Source organism: Branchiostoma belcheri, unplaced genomic scaffold (genome assembly GCF_001625305.1).
Source record: "Branchiostoma belcheri isolate BF01 breed outbred unplaced genomic scaffold, Haploidv18h27 scaffold49, whole genome shotgun sequence".
Lineage (NCBI taxonomy): Eukaryota > Metazoa > Chordata > Leptocardii > Amphioxiformes > Branchiostomatidae > Branchiostoma > Branchiostoma belcheri.
This window is the reverse complement of record NW_017804120.1, coordinates 781,750-800,147: the sequence shown is the minus strand read 5'-3', so window position 1 is coordinate 800,147 and position 18,398 is coordinate 781,750. Positions and strand designations below refer to the sequence as shown.

Genomic DNA, 18,398 nt, shown 5'->3' with positions numbered 1-18,398 from the left:
TTTCTCGGTAAAATCTCTCTCTTGAACTTGAACTTGTTAGAACTAGTATTAGATTTGTGGCCGCTCAATATAACATCATTTACGGTAATCTTACTCTCATGGTCATGGCCAAATGACGCAAGTAAGGTAGGAAAATCAATATGGTTGGAGGCGTATATTGGATTTTGGGCTTTACCCAAGATTGTGCTGTGAATAAGCTAGTTGAAGATTGAAATATAACTTCTATTTGAGGTAAGGAATACGTTTTGTAACTGCGTTAATTTCCATACCCTTAGCCAGGGGGGGTTCGGAACCCCCCCCTCAAGGCTCAAAGGTCCACATATTGGTCCGCTTTTTATGTAAAGGTCCACTTTTTAGTCCACTTTTAATGTAAAGGTCCAAGATTTTTCTTGAAAAGATGGACTGGAATCGTAGAAAAACTGCTCCCTTTGTCATTGAATAAAAATCTATCTCTGATTTTTTCTTGGAAATCCTCTCCAAAATGCACGAAATGCCATTTTAGAAGGTTCATTTTTCAAAATTTTCAGGGGGAGCATGCCCCCGGACCCCCCTAGGAACCTCGCACCTACAGCTCTCCAGGTCCCCTCAAGCAGTAGAAAGAACCCCCCCCCCATTCAAAATCCTGGCTACGGGCATGATTTCTTTGGATATTTTATATCTAAGGTAATATATGTGAAAAAGAAGGTATATTGAACAATATATGAAATCATTTTTATGGAGTGGAATAACGAGATTGTGCTATGAGAAATATTGACTGTGTCAGACGAATAATTGTGACCTGTAATATTTCAAAGATGACATGCCTTTATCAGATATCCGAATACATGAGAACTCATCTATTCAGATTGTCTGAAAAATATGCCAAGAATCGATTTAGGATTATAATTCATTATTTACTACTACTATGTACGTGCTTTGCTGATGTTATTGATGATTCAACTTTCATGGTCAAGTTTTTATTTTAAGATATACGAACCTTTAATTTTAAAACCTTGTTCATCATTATTATTCATAGATAAATATTGTCCAAGAGATTTAAAGACAATTCAAACTACGGGCACACCAATTTAATTTCTTGGTTAACGGATTCGCCCGCTTCATTGTTTTCTGATTTGCAAAAAAAACAAAAAAATTCAGAACTAGAGTTCCACGATCTCATACCTTCGCCAAATGATGTTAGCTTTTATGATTAAGAAATTATATATTAATCCCCCTAATTATGCAAATAGGATCCTCAATTGCATGAATTATATCTGTTGATCATATTCTCCACTAAAAGACAGTCTTATCTTAACAAAGAATGCCATGATGACACTTTCTCATAAATTATGCAAATGAGGTCCTTATTTGAATAAGTTATGTTTAATTATGTTCACCTTAACTTAACTTTCAAACACCCCAAGTATAAAATTCCAGGCAGTTACCACTATGCAATTATAATATTTTCTCATTAATTATGCAAATTAAGTCTTCATTTGCATAATCGATATCTGCCTGTGTTTCTCTCATTCTTAATAACATATGTCACAAGCTTGAACTTCCTATTATGGAATGCAGCTGATAAATAGAATTTCCTCATTAATTATGCAAATTACATCCATATTTGCATAATTGTAATATCATTATGTCAAGCATCACTCAAGCTACCTACATACCAAAAATCACGATGATCCATCAATCGGTTCTTGAGTTATCCGCCTTTAAACATTTGTCCATTAAACCCCCCTGCAGTTCTTGAGCAAGCAACTAGGGGGCCCAAACTCATGTCACTTTATCCCCAGCACAAGAGCTATCTACCATCCAACTTTCGTCACCCTAGCATGTCTGGATCATGAGATATCAAAACCGGAAGTTCTGCTGCAGTACCATGACAAGCCGCCAGGGGGCCCAAAATCTAATCATTTTTGAGGTCTCATCAAGACCTACCCACCTACCAAGTATCAAGACAATCCATCAAGGCCTTCTCAAGTTATAGTGTTTACACACACACACACACACACATACACGAACGCCCCTGAAAACATAACCTTCTTGGCGAAGGTAATCAACTGCAAAATGCTCATATTTTGCCTTGAATAGTTGAAAACAGTCCTTTTCTTCCTAGTTGTTAGAGTTATTCCATCTTTCAATGCAAATGGTATCAAAAGTTCAAAATTTAAATTTTGAACCAGCCTGGTGTGTTGACTTCATGGCTCCTATCGTACCATTTTGGGCCATAATAGGATACCTAGGCCTGTTTTTATTTTTTATTTTCGCCCGCACGCTCCATTATTTTTCTAGAAAATTTGTTAACCAAGAAATTAAATTAGTGTGGCCTACTGGATGAAGTACAAAGATTACATCCAGATGTTTCGAGACTGACATCAAAAAGTGACACCAAAAAAGACCCTTACCCTATCTCTATAATTTATACAGTACATGTAGTTTTGCATTCTCTTTTCATATCATTTACTTGAATGTCTAACTATCATCAACGGATTGCCAAGGGGAAATTCTTAACTATTAGTTTAAACATTTGCCTCTAACTTGAATGGCGTAGTATCACTAGTTGCCATTTAAAGCTCAATTGGCAGATGTTCCTTATTGTAGTATGCCCTATCATTCACGTATTCCCTCGTGTGGCTTCCATGCGTCATTACACCACGGAAGACACGAGACATTGATTGTACAACTGTACGTCCCACCAGTAGTAGTGACGCAGGTAATATTAACACTAGTAGTATCCACCCACCATATTATAAAAGTTTCAAAGGTTACAATGTCGTATACTTTCTAGGTTTTCAGATGTATCAAGTTGAGACTCTACTTTTTGCCTGTTGGTCAAATATGATTTTTGAAACAAGTTTCCTTTTTTTTAAATTTTGAACCTGTTACTAGTACATTTGTAATTGGTGCTCTCAAGTTAGCGTAAGATGCGCTACTGTTTTGAATAATTTGCTACTGTTTTGAATAATTTTCTTGTTAGATTAAACAGAAGAATTATTCTTCTATTAGTTTGAACTAATCATTTATATACAAAATTGTATGGTTCTTGCTAGAAATACAATTCATAGGTTAAATTCCTAGCCTTTTTTCCTAATTTCAAAGGAATTTGTTAGAAGTTGAAGTTCTAAAAACTTTGCACTTGTAACTATGTACAGTGTATATTTATGGGTTCACCACACCACGAAGTGGTGTGGTGAAACCATATTGCTTTTTCTGATGGTTCTTCTCCTTCTCCTCCTCCTTCTCCTCCTCCTGCCATATCTTTAAATGGATTCAGCTTCTTCATTTTAGGGCCTAAGGTCCTGAAATTTGGTATGGAGGTACAGTGGGCAAATACCCCTAGGCGTTTTTTAAATTATTGTGATACAGGCTTTTAGAATGGTTTTATTTGAGTTTTTTGGCTGTGTAATAGCTAATGTATTACTGTGTAAGTGTGCAGTGTTTACCACATTTGGACATGAGTCATCACAATGGCATGCAAGGCATCAACCAATAGGCATGCAGCTTTCCTCTATTCTCCTTGCTGATTGGCTGTTGGGATTTAACTGGCTTAACTTCATTTACACCTGCACAGAGCCATGCCATACTGACAGTATGTCTGTATTCAAGTGTTTTGGTAGGTATTTTAAGCTTTCCTGCTCCAGCATTGGAATGCGGGCTATGAACGCTTCTTTTTATCTTGAAAATCAACAGTTTGCATTATGCAATCCTAACCAATAATGTAGGGAATAGCTATCCAACTGTTGTAGTCTTAGTTGTATGTTACTTCATACTATAGTTATATCAATGTAAAGCATTGTTTTCCCTTGTGTTTCTCATTCTTTCCCTGCCATGTGGTAAAATGTGGTGAACCCATCGCTATATTTGCTCCAAAGCAAATATTGGCCTTTCTAGTTCAAATTTAATTTTGAAAAGCATGCTGTCCTGTATTGTTATTTGTATGCTTTCTAAATATTGTCACAAAAGATATGTTAGATAGTAGATATTCTACATTTAAAAATGAGATTTTAGATATTAGATATTCAGATATTCTACATTCAAAAATGAGATTTTAGATTTCTAGGTGTCTTTTCCAATGCGAATTGACCATTTTCTGGTGTTACGTTGTCTACGTGGTCAACCTCAGTCAAGGTCATACAATATTTTCAAGGTCATATCCCATCCATGTCGCTGGCTGACCAGAAGGTCATGCTCATATTGATTTGACTTGACCGCAGCAGGCAACCTTGTCATGTGGAACTCTGATTTGATTGGCTTTTGACTCTGCCTTTTTTCTGGTATTTTTGTCATGCAGGTTGTTTTTTTTTAAAATCAGTTTTAGGCCACGCCAATGTGATCAATTGGTTCTTGGATTTCCTTCTTAATTTTTTTCTGAGTTCCAAAAAAAAGATCTTAGCAAAGTTCTGAATCAACCAAATTCTGGCCCTAATAGTCTTCTTAGTTGTTAACTTAAAAGTTTTTCCATCTATCAATCATTGAATTCCTTCAAAAGTTCAAAATTCAACCCAGCCTAGTATTACTAAGTATGTTGACTTCTTGGTTCTTACTGTAACATTTTGGGCTATCATAATATATTGTATATGCCTTTGCCCTATTGTTTAATATTTTTCCTTAAAAAATCTGAGAACCAATAAATTAAACAAAAATATGGTACTTGTTTAACTACAATTTAGTGTTAGTTTTCAAATCCTAAAGCTACAAAACACATTCTAATGTATTGAAACCCTAGGGGTATTCCAAAATACCTAATACTCATTTATATTGGCCCCCTGTGAATCTGATGTAACTCAAAACCCCTATCCCAGCCCCTCTATTGAGTTGCTGCTGTTGCGTGCATTAAAAATCAGCCCGGCCGCTGCCCCTCATTCATTCAGTCGTCCCCGCGTTTGTAGTCTTGGCCGTAGTGAGCGATAGACCGTGTTAACGGTCATGTGGCCTCGCCAACGCAATGCTGACGCAAAACAGTTATTGCCTGGATGTCTGCTTGGGGGATTCGTGACAATCGTAGCGGAACGTTGGAATGTGTTTCGCGTCTCAATAGTGACTGGATATAATACGTGGTTGATGGCATTGTTTTGTCATTTGGGAGGTTTAGACTCAGTGAAGGGGTAAGTGTGATTATTATCAACTGATGTTTGATCATGTTTTGCAAATTCATTATTCTTTCAAGATTGAAATATCTTTTATAGCTGTACCTTTGCTAAGTACTAGTAGCACCATTCAACTATGGAATGGGCATTTTGAGGGTATAAATTTGTTCTATGTCTACTTAGTTTAGTATTACATGTAGTAGTATACCAAACCCATTTTGAAATTATTCCACTACATGTATTTGCTCGGAATGCAATTTTCAATTAGACAATTGTACTGAAACCATTACACTTATTTGGCAATGCAGTATCTATTATACAGTATTGGGGCATGTATGTGCATGTATGGACAAAGCCTTGTCCGTCAAACAATTCTGCTTAATAATCTTTGCTAAGTACTACATGTAGTAGGACCACTCAACTATATGGAATAGGCATGTTTAGGGTATAAATTTGTTCTATGTCTCTCTAGTTGTATACCAAACCCACATTTTGTAATTATATCACTATTTGCTGGGTGTGCAAATGAGACAAATGTACTGAAACCATTGCATTTTCAACTTATTTGGCATTATTCAGTATTTATTAATATTATACTATATATTTTTATAGTGGTATTGGGGCATGTTCGTGTACATGTATGCATGTAAGAAAGCAATTGAGTCAAACAATTTTGCCTACCCCAGTGTCCAAGATAGTACTTAAGTGCTTGTAAAAATGAAACCTGGTAATATTATCATTGAAACAAAATATCTATGGAACTAGAACACACAATATGAATCGTTGTAAGGTATATTGGAAATACAAAAATCCGGAGATGTTTCAAATTTATGAAATGCACACAATATTTTTCACAATTTTTGTGAAGTTGGCTCTGATTGTTGTTGGATGTGAATTTTGAACAGTATATATATAATAAATTATTATATAATCACTTGGAAATACTGTTGATATATTCCATATGGCCATTCAAAGCCTTTAATCATATTGGCTTTATGATAAATTGATTATAGATTATTTATCTGATTAACAGTAAGCCACATGGATTAGTTTTATTAACTTGATACTGATATGTCATAAATTTGCACCAGTGTCACACATGTGACATGTAGAAATGTGTACATGTGAAATTTGAGCATCTGACAATAACATAAAATGGGTCAAGAAATTTCCAATATTGACCCTTGTATGACTAGAATATCATTGTAATTCAATATGTACAGAGAAAACAGCTGCAGATACAACAAAGTTTACACACATACTGCCTGACTGAGATGAACATGGATGTAAATACAAAAGATATATGAGTCGGCAAAATGTACAGTGCCTGCGTGAAACTTGTAATGTGTTGTGATTGTGTGAATATTATTTTGTCTGAACATTTGCACATTTAAGGTTGACATCACGTTAATAGTTTTCAAATGAATGTAAATGCAAGAGACAGTTGGCAGAATGCACTGTGCCTGCGCCTGAGTGAAACTTTTAATGTATTGTGCATATCATTCGGCAGAACGTGTTGTTTAAGGTCATATTTGCACATCTAAGGACATCCCACCTATAGTTGTGTCTGAAGAGGTACTGGCATAACCAAATATTCTGATGCAACAATTTGATCAAACATCTAACAAAAACCCATTAAAAGTCCAGGTTTTACAAAGGTATGTTCTTCCGACGTGCACTGAACTCCAGTTGAAGTATGTGAAACCTAACTAATTACAGTTACAGGAATATTCACTTATTTCATGTACAGGAAACTCATGAATCTTGTTTTCTGTATTTTCACAGATCTTCACACTGAGAAAACCGTTGTGAACCAACAAGTTGGGTGAGAAGAGATCGTCAGATTCTATCAGAGACCAGGACAAGTGAAAAGGCCACGTTCTATGCAAGGGGGTGGATATCAGCTGAGCAAACGGCTATATAAATCTGCCAATGTCAACAGCTAGCAACACTTGATCTACAGCAAACTGGCAGAGTTTCAGTCAGATACTGTGCATAGTTTGAGATCCAACACGTCCAACTACAATATTGTTCTTTTACACTTCTGTTTTTAGGTTGATAACAGATCTGTTATCAATTGTGTAGACCCTGTGCCATAAGGACGCATTGCCAGACTGGTTTTTGGGAATACAGAAAGTTTTGTGAGTCGTTGTACGAACAATCGTAAACAAAATGGCGGGTGACGAAGAAGAACGAACAAGCGATCAGAGCTCGCAGGGTCCCCCGCAACCCGAAATGGACACGCTCGTCCCAACACGAGAGGACCGATACAGAAATGGCACGGCCTCGCATTCGCCGACCACCCCAACATCCGGCATCAGCCAGATGTCCCACGTGTATTACGAAGACCCGGAAGAGACCACTTGCGGGTGGGGGCCGTTCAGCCCCGCTTGCTGCCAGTTCTTCGCTAACCCTAAGGCAATTCTCTTCTTCCTGTCTTGGCTCGCGTTCACGCAAGGTATGGTGGTGAACGGATTCGTCAATGTCGTGATTACGACGATTGAGAAGCGGTTCAGTTTGCAGAGTTCGGATACGGGGCTCATCGCGAGCTGCTACGACATCGCGTCGGTGCTGTGCCTTGTAGTGGTGAGCTATCTCGGCGGGACCGGGCGCAAGCCACGTTGGTTGGGCTGCGGAGCAATAATCATGGGATTGGGCTCGCTTGTCTTCGCCTTACCGCACTTCCTCACCCCCACGTACCAATACAAATCCATCGGGATGCAATCCACGTGTAGTATCGCCGCAAACTCCACGGATATGTGCATGAAGGACGATAAGCTGTTGTCGAACTACAAGTACCTACACATGCTGGGGCAGCTGCTGCATGGTATGGGCGCGACCCCCCTCTACACCCTCGGTGTGACGTACCTGGATGAAAACGTCAAGGCAACGTACTCTTCTGTGTACTTAGGTGGGCGTTTTTCTTACAGTGTTGCAGCAGTAACATTTATTTTCAAAAATTGCTGTGGAAATGCTTAATGTAGGTGTTGGTTGTACAGTTTTTCGTTGTTGGGGGCTGATTTGGCCTCCTTTCTAGACCAGTGGAAAGGCTACTTATAATGTGCATAATTAAGTAAAGCAAGAAGTAGTACTGCATACAGGTTCACTGGACTTGGATCCGGACTTGTAAGAATGCAAAAAAAAAACCCTAAAAGTCAAGAACTGAGTCTGGACTTATTACCATAAAAGGCCATTTCACATACCCCTTTTCTTTCCAAACCACCTAAAACCTCCTTTAGATTACAAAATCTTTGCTGCAAAATGAAGAAAACATTGCCATTGGGCATCGCCAAGTGTCGGCCTCCATGTTATGTGGCCAAAGTTTCACCCAGACAACATTGCAAGGTTGCCAACATGCAATTTTGTATATGCCATGGGTTTAGGTCCGGACTTACAAGTCTGGAACTGAACCTAAACCTTTGGACTTGAATCCGGAACTGACCCTAAATTTGGGTTTAGGTATGCAGCACTAGCAAGAAGCAAATTATTTAGCATTTTTTGGTGACACCTCTGAGGTAGAGTCTTTTCAAAGAAGGAAAAGTTTGGCTCTCTCATACATTGTCCAAGTCATGCAACTTCAAGCCACATACATCTTTGGATTTTTTAAATATATTGCTGCTACAAATTGTACAATGTATTACTTGTATAGTATAATCCACATAATATTAGATAATTATATAGTGGATAATTTCCATGAAATAAGCTGTAATATTGAAACGCTGTTCCAGGTGTCTTCTACGGCCTGTCCCTGATTGGTCCAGCTGCAGGTTACCTCATGGGCAGCCAGTTCCTGGGCTTCTTCACTGAACTCACCAGGTACTGTATGTTGTATATTGTAAACAGAGCTCTCTTTCCAGCCCCTACTTTTTCTCAGTCTTATTAGTATATTACTGAGTCTTTGATGGAGGCATCTACTCAGGATCCAGAGACATGCTCCCTTGTTCATTTTTATTTGACAAAACCCTATAGGCATACAATGTACATGTGTGCGTATTAACTCACAAGTACAACGTAGAATATTGTGCTGTTTTTTTCTGCATTTTTGTTTCTGAACAAAGATGAAAGAAAATATATGAAGAGGCTAGGTATAAACTGTAATTTCTAACAATGGGAATTGGACTTGTCGACTGTGCAACTCCAGTCTTTGTCAAAAATTTGGGTAAGTCCAATCCCTTGTGTTGGAAATTACAGTTTGAACTGCTTCATAATGACTTCTACCAACACAGATGAACTTTCAAGACAAGGTGAAAGAAACTACTGTAATTCACTTTGTGTTCATAGTAGCTAAATCTGAGAAAAATGGACATGTTCACGAAACTAAATATTCACGGTGGCGACAGGTGCAGGAAAAAGAAAGTCCAGGAATTATTTGTCAACTGTAATTATGATAAGTTCAAATTAACGGTACAGAACAGACAGTGAAAACAGTGAACATAACAGTACAGTGAAAAAAAATGTGGAATTACAGTATATAATTCTAACTTTATTGTAAATTTCAGTGTTGACATCACCCCAGACCACCCCCTGTGGGTAGGTGCGTGGTGGGTAGGTTTTCTCCTGGCTGCCATCATGTCCTGGGCTGTCGCCATCCCCATTTTGGGCTACCCGAAGAACCTACCAGGTACGTAATGTTGACTGGTCAAGTCATTGTGGATCAAACATGGACAACACTAGAGGTCCAGTTGTAGTACATTCTACAGAACCCTCTGCTACCATTTGTTGACTGGTCAATTCTCTCCCACTTCAACCTAACAAGTTGCCTAAACATACAAGTCTTGTGGTTGACATATATTATAAACAAACTTTTCTTTTTAAAAGAAAGTTCCACCAAACCAGCTATGGCATATTATGAATTTTAGAGAATTAAAAATAATCAAATTGTTATCAACAAGTCAAAGCACAGTATATTGTTTCATACTGTCTAGTGTATCTAGTTAGCAACACATTAATCTTTAACCCTGTAACCAATGCAAATTTGGAGCAGAAAAGTTAGCTTAGCAGATTGAAGGTTAAACAGTGCAAATGTACAAGGCATGTATGATGTCATCATATGTACCATGCCCCCCTAGGTTCCCTGAGGCATCGCATGATGAGGGAGTCGGAGGTCCACGCAACAGCGACCAACACCAAAGCGAATGATCCGGAGTTTGGTCGCTCTCTGAAAGACCTTCCGCGGTCCATCTTATACCTGCTGAAGAATCCGACCTTCATGTTTCTCAATCTCGCCGGTGCCACGGAAGGGACGCTGCTCACGGGATTCTCAACGTTTGGTCCAAAGTTCTTGGAGTCACAATTTGGGCTTAGTGCCTCATCTGCATCCATGTTAATGGGTAAGAAAAATCTAATAATTTTAAACCTTCAAGAATCTTAAAGCCTGAATACTAGTAGTTTTCTGTTGTTGAAAAACATCTAGATGGTTTATTTCCTACAGAATCTGATGTTGAAAAGGATCATCAAATATGCTACTACTACTAGAGTCAGTCTTGTTAATTTTGTTGCAAATGACATTTGGACAACAGCCTCAAACTCCAAGTTTACTATAAACAGCCTGCAAAACTGGTGTGTTCTGCCATGTTATTATTTATTTATTTATTGACTTAAAAACGGTTGGGTGGTACCTTCAGTTTAGGACAACTGATTTCCAAGGTAGCCCAACATAAGACAGAACAAGTTACAAAGGACATACATGTAGACAATCAATTACTTAAACATAGAGATAATAAATAATATGAACAAAGAGTACAAGAAGTCAATCATTGGAAACAGGACATGTCAACCAAAACAAATATTACTGGTTGAACAATACAGAATGATACAGATACCGGTACACACACAGTCAAACCTGTAAAAGTGACCACCTCTATTTAAGGACCACCTAGCCAATAGATTTTTCCCATTGACACAAGCATTAAGAATGTTTTTAGTGACCAATTGACAGATTTTATCAGTCCCCTGAGTAGTCTTCTTCAGCTTTGATGATAGAAGTTATGACAATATGATCAACAAATTCAACCATCACTCATCGATCAACCGGGACGGGGGGCGATAGCGACTTCAGACAACCTTTGACCCTTTGCTGACGTCACACGTGGGAAAAATCACGTGTCCACAGCATTTGGGTCAGATAGCTGAGAAGACTGAGTGATTCAGTCGAAAATTTCTGGTGAGTCAAATTTTGAGTTGGAGAACAGTTTTTCATAATCAACGAATCTTGTTTTTTCATTTCCAGGTTTTGTGGTGGTGCCTGGTGCAGGTGGCGGTGCTATACTAGGTGGTGTTCTGGTGAACCGGCTCAAACTGAAGTGTGTCGGTATAATCCGGTTCTGTCTGGCGTTCAGCCTGGTCGGACTGCTGGGCTGCTTCGTGTTTCTCCTGCAGTGTAACAACGTGCCGTTTGCGGGAGTCAACACTGCCTACACGGGACTGTAAGTTCTTGTTTGTTTGTCAATGAGCCTTTGTTATGTTTACCGAAGGAAAGCATATTGTTTTTGCTTGCGGCTATTCTGAGATCAGGATGCGCCAATGGCATCGTGCATCGTTATGTCAGTCTTACTCTGTATTTATCGCATTCTGTTGACATTTATCAAACTTGTTATACTACATGTAGTACAGTTATTTTCCAGACAATCAGGAAGAGATTTGGTGTTAAGATATTTAAAACTTATGCTATGGCCAATTTAAGACCAGAAATTGGCATAAAATCTACGTTATGCTGTTGCACTTGAAAAATGCCAGTTTTTGAAATATGCTTTTAAGTAATTTGGGAACAAAAAAATGGAATGAAAAGATTTGCAATATGTTCAGACATGCTCAGTCTGATATGTTTTGCAAAAAACCTGATGATGATTGGAAATTTCTCTTTTCTGGAGGGCATTTATCAATATGTTGTACACGTTATGTAAAATTCATAAATTAACACATCGCAATTAACTTATCTCCCTGTACTAAAAAGGATGGTGATAGAACTGGCCATTTTGTATGTTATGCAAGGTACATCCATATATGACACAAAACATGTGTTTTTATGTTGCTTGTCCTTTGGGTTAATATGGCTGATGGCTTACAGTTACCTGTCTTTTTTGTCGGAGAAAATGTGTAGTGTCTGTTGCTCGGTAATAACTTAAAATAGAAAAGCTGTGGGTGCATATGATTTCAGGTTTTGAAACAGCTGAAGATGCTGACTTAAAACACAGTAGCTATTTCAGTCTATTGCTGTAATTATATGAAATAATGTCAAAAAACCTCAAGGGTGTAGTGTCCGTTGCCATGTAGTGTCCGTTGCCAAGTATACCATATAGGTACATTAATTACATTTTGTTGCAATCTTGAAGTAATTTTGTCATTTATGTTATTTCTGTAGCATTTTGTCAACCCCTAAATGACAGGTCTTGCAAGATTTGGTGTTCTTGTCATGTACTTGAGTGGCCAGATGTGGCCGGCAACGGACACTACAGCTTAGCTGTAGTGTCCGTTGCCGGCCACATCTGAAATGAGTGGGCTAAGTTTGGATAGAGCACAACTTTTGAACTGAACGTCTCTATCCAAAAATTTAAAAAGTGCAATGTATGGCAACACCTCTAGTGCGATTTTCTGCACTGAAAGTAGAAAAATATAAAACTTGAAAAATTGGCCCAAGTGCAACCCTTTGGCGCACCCTGATCTCGGAATAGCCGTCTGTTTCCTCTTCTTCCATTTTAAACACAAAAGGTCAATGATTAGAACCAAACGTCTGTCACCATTTTCTTATCTTAGGCTCGTAATCAAGCCCGAAATCAATTTGAATTTTTGTAGAAGACATTTAATTGCTTTTAAATTTAATTGCTTTAACTGCTTTTTAATTCTAATCCTTTTGACCAGTAGTGTTCACTTCATAGTTACTGTAAAATTTAATGTATGTTTTTCTGTTTTTTACCACAGAAATCAGACATCATACAGTCTCACTAGCACGTGCAACACAGACTGCCATTGCTCCCGTGACCGGTATGATCCAGTTTGCGGAAATGACAACACGGTCTACTTCTCGCCATGCCACGCTGGATGTGGAGGCCTGACCACCCAATCAGGTGGCAAGGTGGGAAATCTCTCCTTTTGATTCAATTTGGTTCTCATTGGTCAACAAAAATACTACCTGCACTCTGATTGGCTGATTTTTTCCCCGAACCGTTTTTGTTTGGTACAGGCCGATTGGATGCTTCAATCTGAATTTCTCTTCTCATTCGTTCTTTTTGGTTTAGTATTGCATGTTGATTGGATGGTTTGATTTAGATCCCTCTGCTGATTGGTTAATAAAACTAACATGCTGATTATTGACTTGTTGTTTTTAGGTGTACACCAACTGTTCGTGCATCGCGCCCGATCCGTTCAGTAACATGACGACAGCGGTACCAGGAAAGTGCACGCCGGAGTGTGCGTACCTCCAACCACTCTTCCTGGGTGTTCTCTTCATTATCATCCTCTCCATGTTCCTGCTGTCCATCCCGTCGCTAACGGCAACGCTCAGGTCAGTCCTGATTGGTTGAAAATGCCCAGGATTATGTTCTTGTTCCTGATTGGTCAGTTGTATGTAGATGTTGTTCAATTCGAATTATAACTGAAAATTCAAATCCCATTACTAATGGCAACGCTCAGGTCAGTCCTGATTGGTTAAAAATGCCCAGGATTAGATTTTTGTTCCTGATTGGCCAGTTGTATTCTAGAGATGTAGTTCCTTTTGAGTTGAAACTAAAAACGAGTCAAGTTTGACTTTGCAGATTTGATTTGAACTTCTCTTCTTATTGTACCGTCTTGGTTTGGTATCTACATGCTGATTGGGTACTTAAATCAGATGTTTTCTTCTCATTGGTTGTCTCTGGTCAGTCCTGATTACGCCCAGGATTGTGTTCTTGTTCCTGATTGGTCAGATGTGTACTTTGAATTATAAATGAAAATATGTCGAATTTGACTTTCCAGATGTGTTCCTGATACACAGAAGTCTCTAGCAGTTGGAATACAGTGGATTCTTGTTCGAGTCCTGGGTATGTTTCAGTCTCTTTGCTTTTTCTCTTTATTCATCAAGACATTACAGAGGTTTTTCTAGAAAAAGTTAGCATGAGGGAGCAAGCATGGCGAGGAAGCGAAGTGACTGAGGGTTTTTTTTTATGAGACTAACATGTTTGTAATGGTAGAATGCATTGTTTTTACATCTTTCTGGAAAAGGATCATTTTGAAAAAGGCCACTTAAGGTTCAATCTTATTTTTATTGAATCTGAAAATTTTATTCAATCTGAAAATTGGTATGAGGGAGCTGGCTGGTTACATGAGGGAGCAACTCCCCTATTCCCCTGAGTGTTTAGAAAAAACCCTGCATTATAAGCCTCTTGTTTCTTAGCAGTATTCTGTACATGCTTCCTGCTATTGTTAGTGTTAACATCCAAACAAAAGCTCATCTGTGTTGGTAGAATCCATTGTTGAAAAGGTAAACTTTGTTCCAACACTACAAGACAGATTTTTCAAACTTGTCGACCTTTGTCAGATGAAAGGTCCACTGCACTGACTTTAGATTCTGGAGTTTCTGCAGTCTTCTTTTTTTTTTCTTTTGTTTAACTCAAAATTCATGGTGAGTTCTTCTTTTTGTCTTGGAACAATATGTAAACTATTCAAGTTGGTGTGAACATGTTTGTAAGTTTTTCTCTCCCTATTATGTCCCCTCTAGGTACAATCCCCGGCCCGATCTTGTTCGGCGCGATTATCGACCAGACGTGTATCCTGTGGCAGGAGAAGTGTTCGGAGCAGGGCTCGTGTTACCAGTACGAAAACGCCAACCTCAGCAAATGGATGCTCGTTCCCGCGATCATCTACAAGTTCCTGTCCACGCTCTGGTTCTTCTTGGCGCTCTTGTCGTACAAACCACCAAAAACGCCGTATTCGCCGAACGACGTTGACTCTGGGGTGGCCGATGAGGAGTTGGAGGTCAAGGTCACCACGTTGTAGCCATGCACCCCCTACTTGGTAATGGTTAGGTCCAGGTGAAAGGTCACTGCAGAATGAAAAATTTGGATGATCTCATTTTGCATCAGGGGGTGGAAAAAAATTTTTTTTTTTAGAAATGTTACAGCATGGAGGTAAGAAGTGTGATTTTTTTACCTCCATGGTTAGATTCTGTGCACTCTACAAGGAAAAACAAAATGTGCTGGCAAAACCACTACAGCAATAGATAGAAGGTTGACCTATATTTTACGGACCTAATTAACAGGGCTAATTAATAGAATGCTAATTACTAAAATGTGTTAATTTCACAGCATTTATAATTAGCATTAAAAATTGCTTGCAGTAATCAAAAGACTATCAAAATCTGCAATAAACAGAAATGAGTACTTATTGTACATTGTAGATGTTGAAATTCGTTAGAAATAACCAAGACAATGCAAGCTATCAGATATTAATATGTGAAATCAAATAGGGAAAGGTTATATATTTTGCATAATGGAAGATGTAAATATGTTGTTTTTTTATGATGAAATGGAGTGAAATATGTACAGGAGAGCTTAAAGTTAAGTCTGATTCTTCACAAAACTTTAAAGCTCTCACAAAATCATCATCATTATATTAGCATAGTGACAGGGAGGGACCAAAAATGGACATATTCAATTTCCTGGGCAAACTTTGCTCAGAACGTTCCAGATTTCTGCAAGGGAGGACAGAAGAAAGTGTATTAATTTATTAAAATTATGCTCAAATTTGTGACCTTTGCCATGTGTTGACCTAAAATTGATCCCTAAACATGTTTACCACTAGCCTCACCCAATGAGACAGTTTATTTTTCAGTTGTAGCTCTTTAATTTAAAATCCCACTTTTTGTACTCAAAGAAGCCTGACAAAGCTAACTTTGCAGTGGGGGTAAAGACGTGAGGTTTGACATACAAATGTGTTTTGAAGTGAAGTGAAGGTCTTTTACTGGTCCCTTCCCTGACCTACAGTGTATAATTGAGGGGGAGGGGGGCATGTACATGTATATACTGTTCTAGTATCCGAGAATCTTTCATCACATCCACTATAATGTCGTATGACTAGAGACAAAAAACACTCACTCAAGATTCTGCACAAATAACATAACAAGAACATGTGCCGCAGAAAGCTTCTGTAATGATATAACAATCTGTATATATTGACAATGAATATGACAATGAATATTTTAAGGAAAGCTACTGAATGCCATATATACGTGATAGGAATGTCATCTAGACCAGTGTTCTAGTCAGAAGCCATCTATCCATCATTTTACGGAATTTTGCCACTCATGACGGACAAAAATTTTCCCAATCTGTCATTTTTGACAGACAAAAATCTTGTAAGCTTAGTTTAGCAGCAACAGTTGTCCCTCAAAATGTGTGGGGTCGTGTGGCGCAACGGCAGCGTGCGCGACTCGGAATCAAGGGGTCCCGGGTTTGAGTCCTGACATGCCACCGATCTTATGCCCTTGGGAAAGGCACTTTACACGACTTTCCCCTCTAGACTCAAGTGAAAATGAGTATTGTCTGTCCAGTATCCGTCTCTATGTGCAGGACACAACACCAGCAACAGCTGCCTCTGTTCCACGTGTATTGCACTGTTGCAATTTCAATAGATCAAATCAAATCAAATCAAATGCAGGAAACAGTATTTCAGAGGGTCAAGGATTTCAAAATTTTCATGAATCCAAGATTGTTGTGCCTACCAGAGCAAAGGGACAAGACATTTTGTCAAATGAAATTGAGATGATGAAAAAAAATCGGACTGGCTAGAACACAGGTCTACACTACTGAATGCAAAAAGATCAAGCTTGGAATTCACATAGGAACAAACCTTTAAAGATGTACATATAGAAAGCTTGTGTTACCATTTAAAATAACAGGAACTACAAAAATGTATATTGAAATAATGTCCTAAAATTTCTACCAATGTACCTTTTAAGTTTTTAAGGCATGGGTGGCGGTAGAATTTAATGTATTATATAGGAAACAAAGATATAAGTTAAGTTAAAAGCCATGGCCATATGAACACGGTAAGATAGTAGATATTTTTGTAGCACTTTAAAAAGTATAACGGGACCACAGCAAGTGTTTATGTTTATATTGTTGAGTTTTGTTTGGAAGTTTGAAATATTGTATTCCATTGTGAGCTTGAAACAGCAATACAGGGCATTTGACCCGAATTAGAAGTTAAACATCAAATTACAGTGATTCTTTGGCTTGATAACCATACACCGGCATTATATATATACAGTAGAGAGCCAGTATGGTTTAAAAGTGCTTGTGTTACAGTTTTAAGTTCCATATTTTGTGCAGAAAGAAACAAGTCTTCCAAATCCAACATGTAAATGTACAGTCAAACCTGCACAAGTGACCACCTCTACAAAAGGACCACCTGGCCACCATTATATATTTTTTCCCATTGACACAAGCATGAAGATTCCTGTCTATAGCATAGCGACCACCTGTCCATAAAGACCAGATTGTCTCAATCCCCAGAGTGGTCGTCTAGGACAGTTTTGACTGCACAGAAAAAGAAAATTGAGTCACTGCTATTGGCTAAGGTACCATGCATAGATGCATGTATATTTCAAAATAGAGTTCTGTCAAATTTTGTCAAGAAATAAGCCATATCACAACTATATGAAAATAAGGCCTAATTAGATGGTAGACATACATTTTGTACTGAAATATGATTTGGTTGTTTAAAACATTTCTTTGAACATTGCATAATTGCAGACAATCTTGTGAGTGAAATTGTTATGATTGAAATATGTTCAGCAAAGGAGTTGAATTTTATATCTACAAATGTACATAGCGTTATGATCTCTGCTTTTGAGCAATAGCAAATTTAAAAACAGTATCGAATACTGTTATTTTTTGTCTTTCGCCTTGACTTAACAGAATTTGTTACATTTTTGATGTACAGCATCATAGGTGTATTACATAGTTTCTTTTGATTTAAGTCTTTGCACTGCAGAAAGAAATCAAAGCATGTGTCATAAGTGCGAAATGGAATTATGAAACAAATAGAAATCATGTACTTGTACAAAAGCATTATGTTGACTGAATGTACATTTGTTCCTCTTCACATATGACAACATTGGTGCTTGCAATGGAATCATAAATTTGCCTTCAAATAGCACATGAGGAATGTAAAGCATAAAGTTTTGCAGACTTTTTTTTCTTTAAGTCGTCGGTACAGAGACATACAAGAATCATACACTTGCTTTTCAGTTTGAAATGTATAAAGTTTTGTTTTTGAAAAAAAGTGACTGTCTTTTAGTACTTTTTGTGTCATCACCTACATGTGTGTGTAACACGTCAATAAGAAGAA

General features: G+C 38.0%; 1 protein-coding gene across 1 annotated transcript; it reads left to right on the top strand.

Moving 5' to 3' along the window:
* Window positions 1–6,864: 6,864 nt before the first annotated feature.
* Window positions 6,865–17,955, top strand: LOC109479490 (solute carrier organic anion transporter family member 4A1-like). The gene is made up of 9 exons (XM_019781455.1): window positions 6,865–7,986; window positions 8,804–8,891; window positions 9,575–9,696; window positions 10,145–10,405; window positions 11,305–11,500; window positions 12,993–13,146; window positions 13,400–13,575; window positions 14,025–14,089; window positions 14,767–17,955. The coding sequence occupies exons 1-9, from the start codon at window positions 7,248–7,250 to the stop codon at window positions 15,042–15,044; spliced, it is 2,079 nt and encodes a 692-aa protein (XP_019637014.1). The 5' UTR covers window positions 6,865–7,247; the 3' UTR covers window positions 15,045–17,955.
* The last annotated feature ends 443 nt before the right edge of the window (window positions 17,956–18,398 follow it).

Excerpts from the sequence above, each read along its gene's own strand:
- LOC109479490 (XM_019781455.1), top strand. The coding sequence starts at position 7,248 with ATGGCGGGTGACGAAGAAGAACGAACAAGCGATCAGAGCTCGCAGGGT. Across the intron at positions 9,697-10,144 it reads CTACCCGAAGAACCTACCAG|GTTCCCTGAGGCATCGCATG; the intron begins GTACGTAATGTT and ends ATGCCCCCCTAG. Across the intron at positions 11,501-12,992 it reads AACACTGCCTACACGGGACT|AAATCAGACATCATACAGTC; the intron begins GTAAGTTCTTGT and ends TTTTTACCACAG.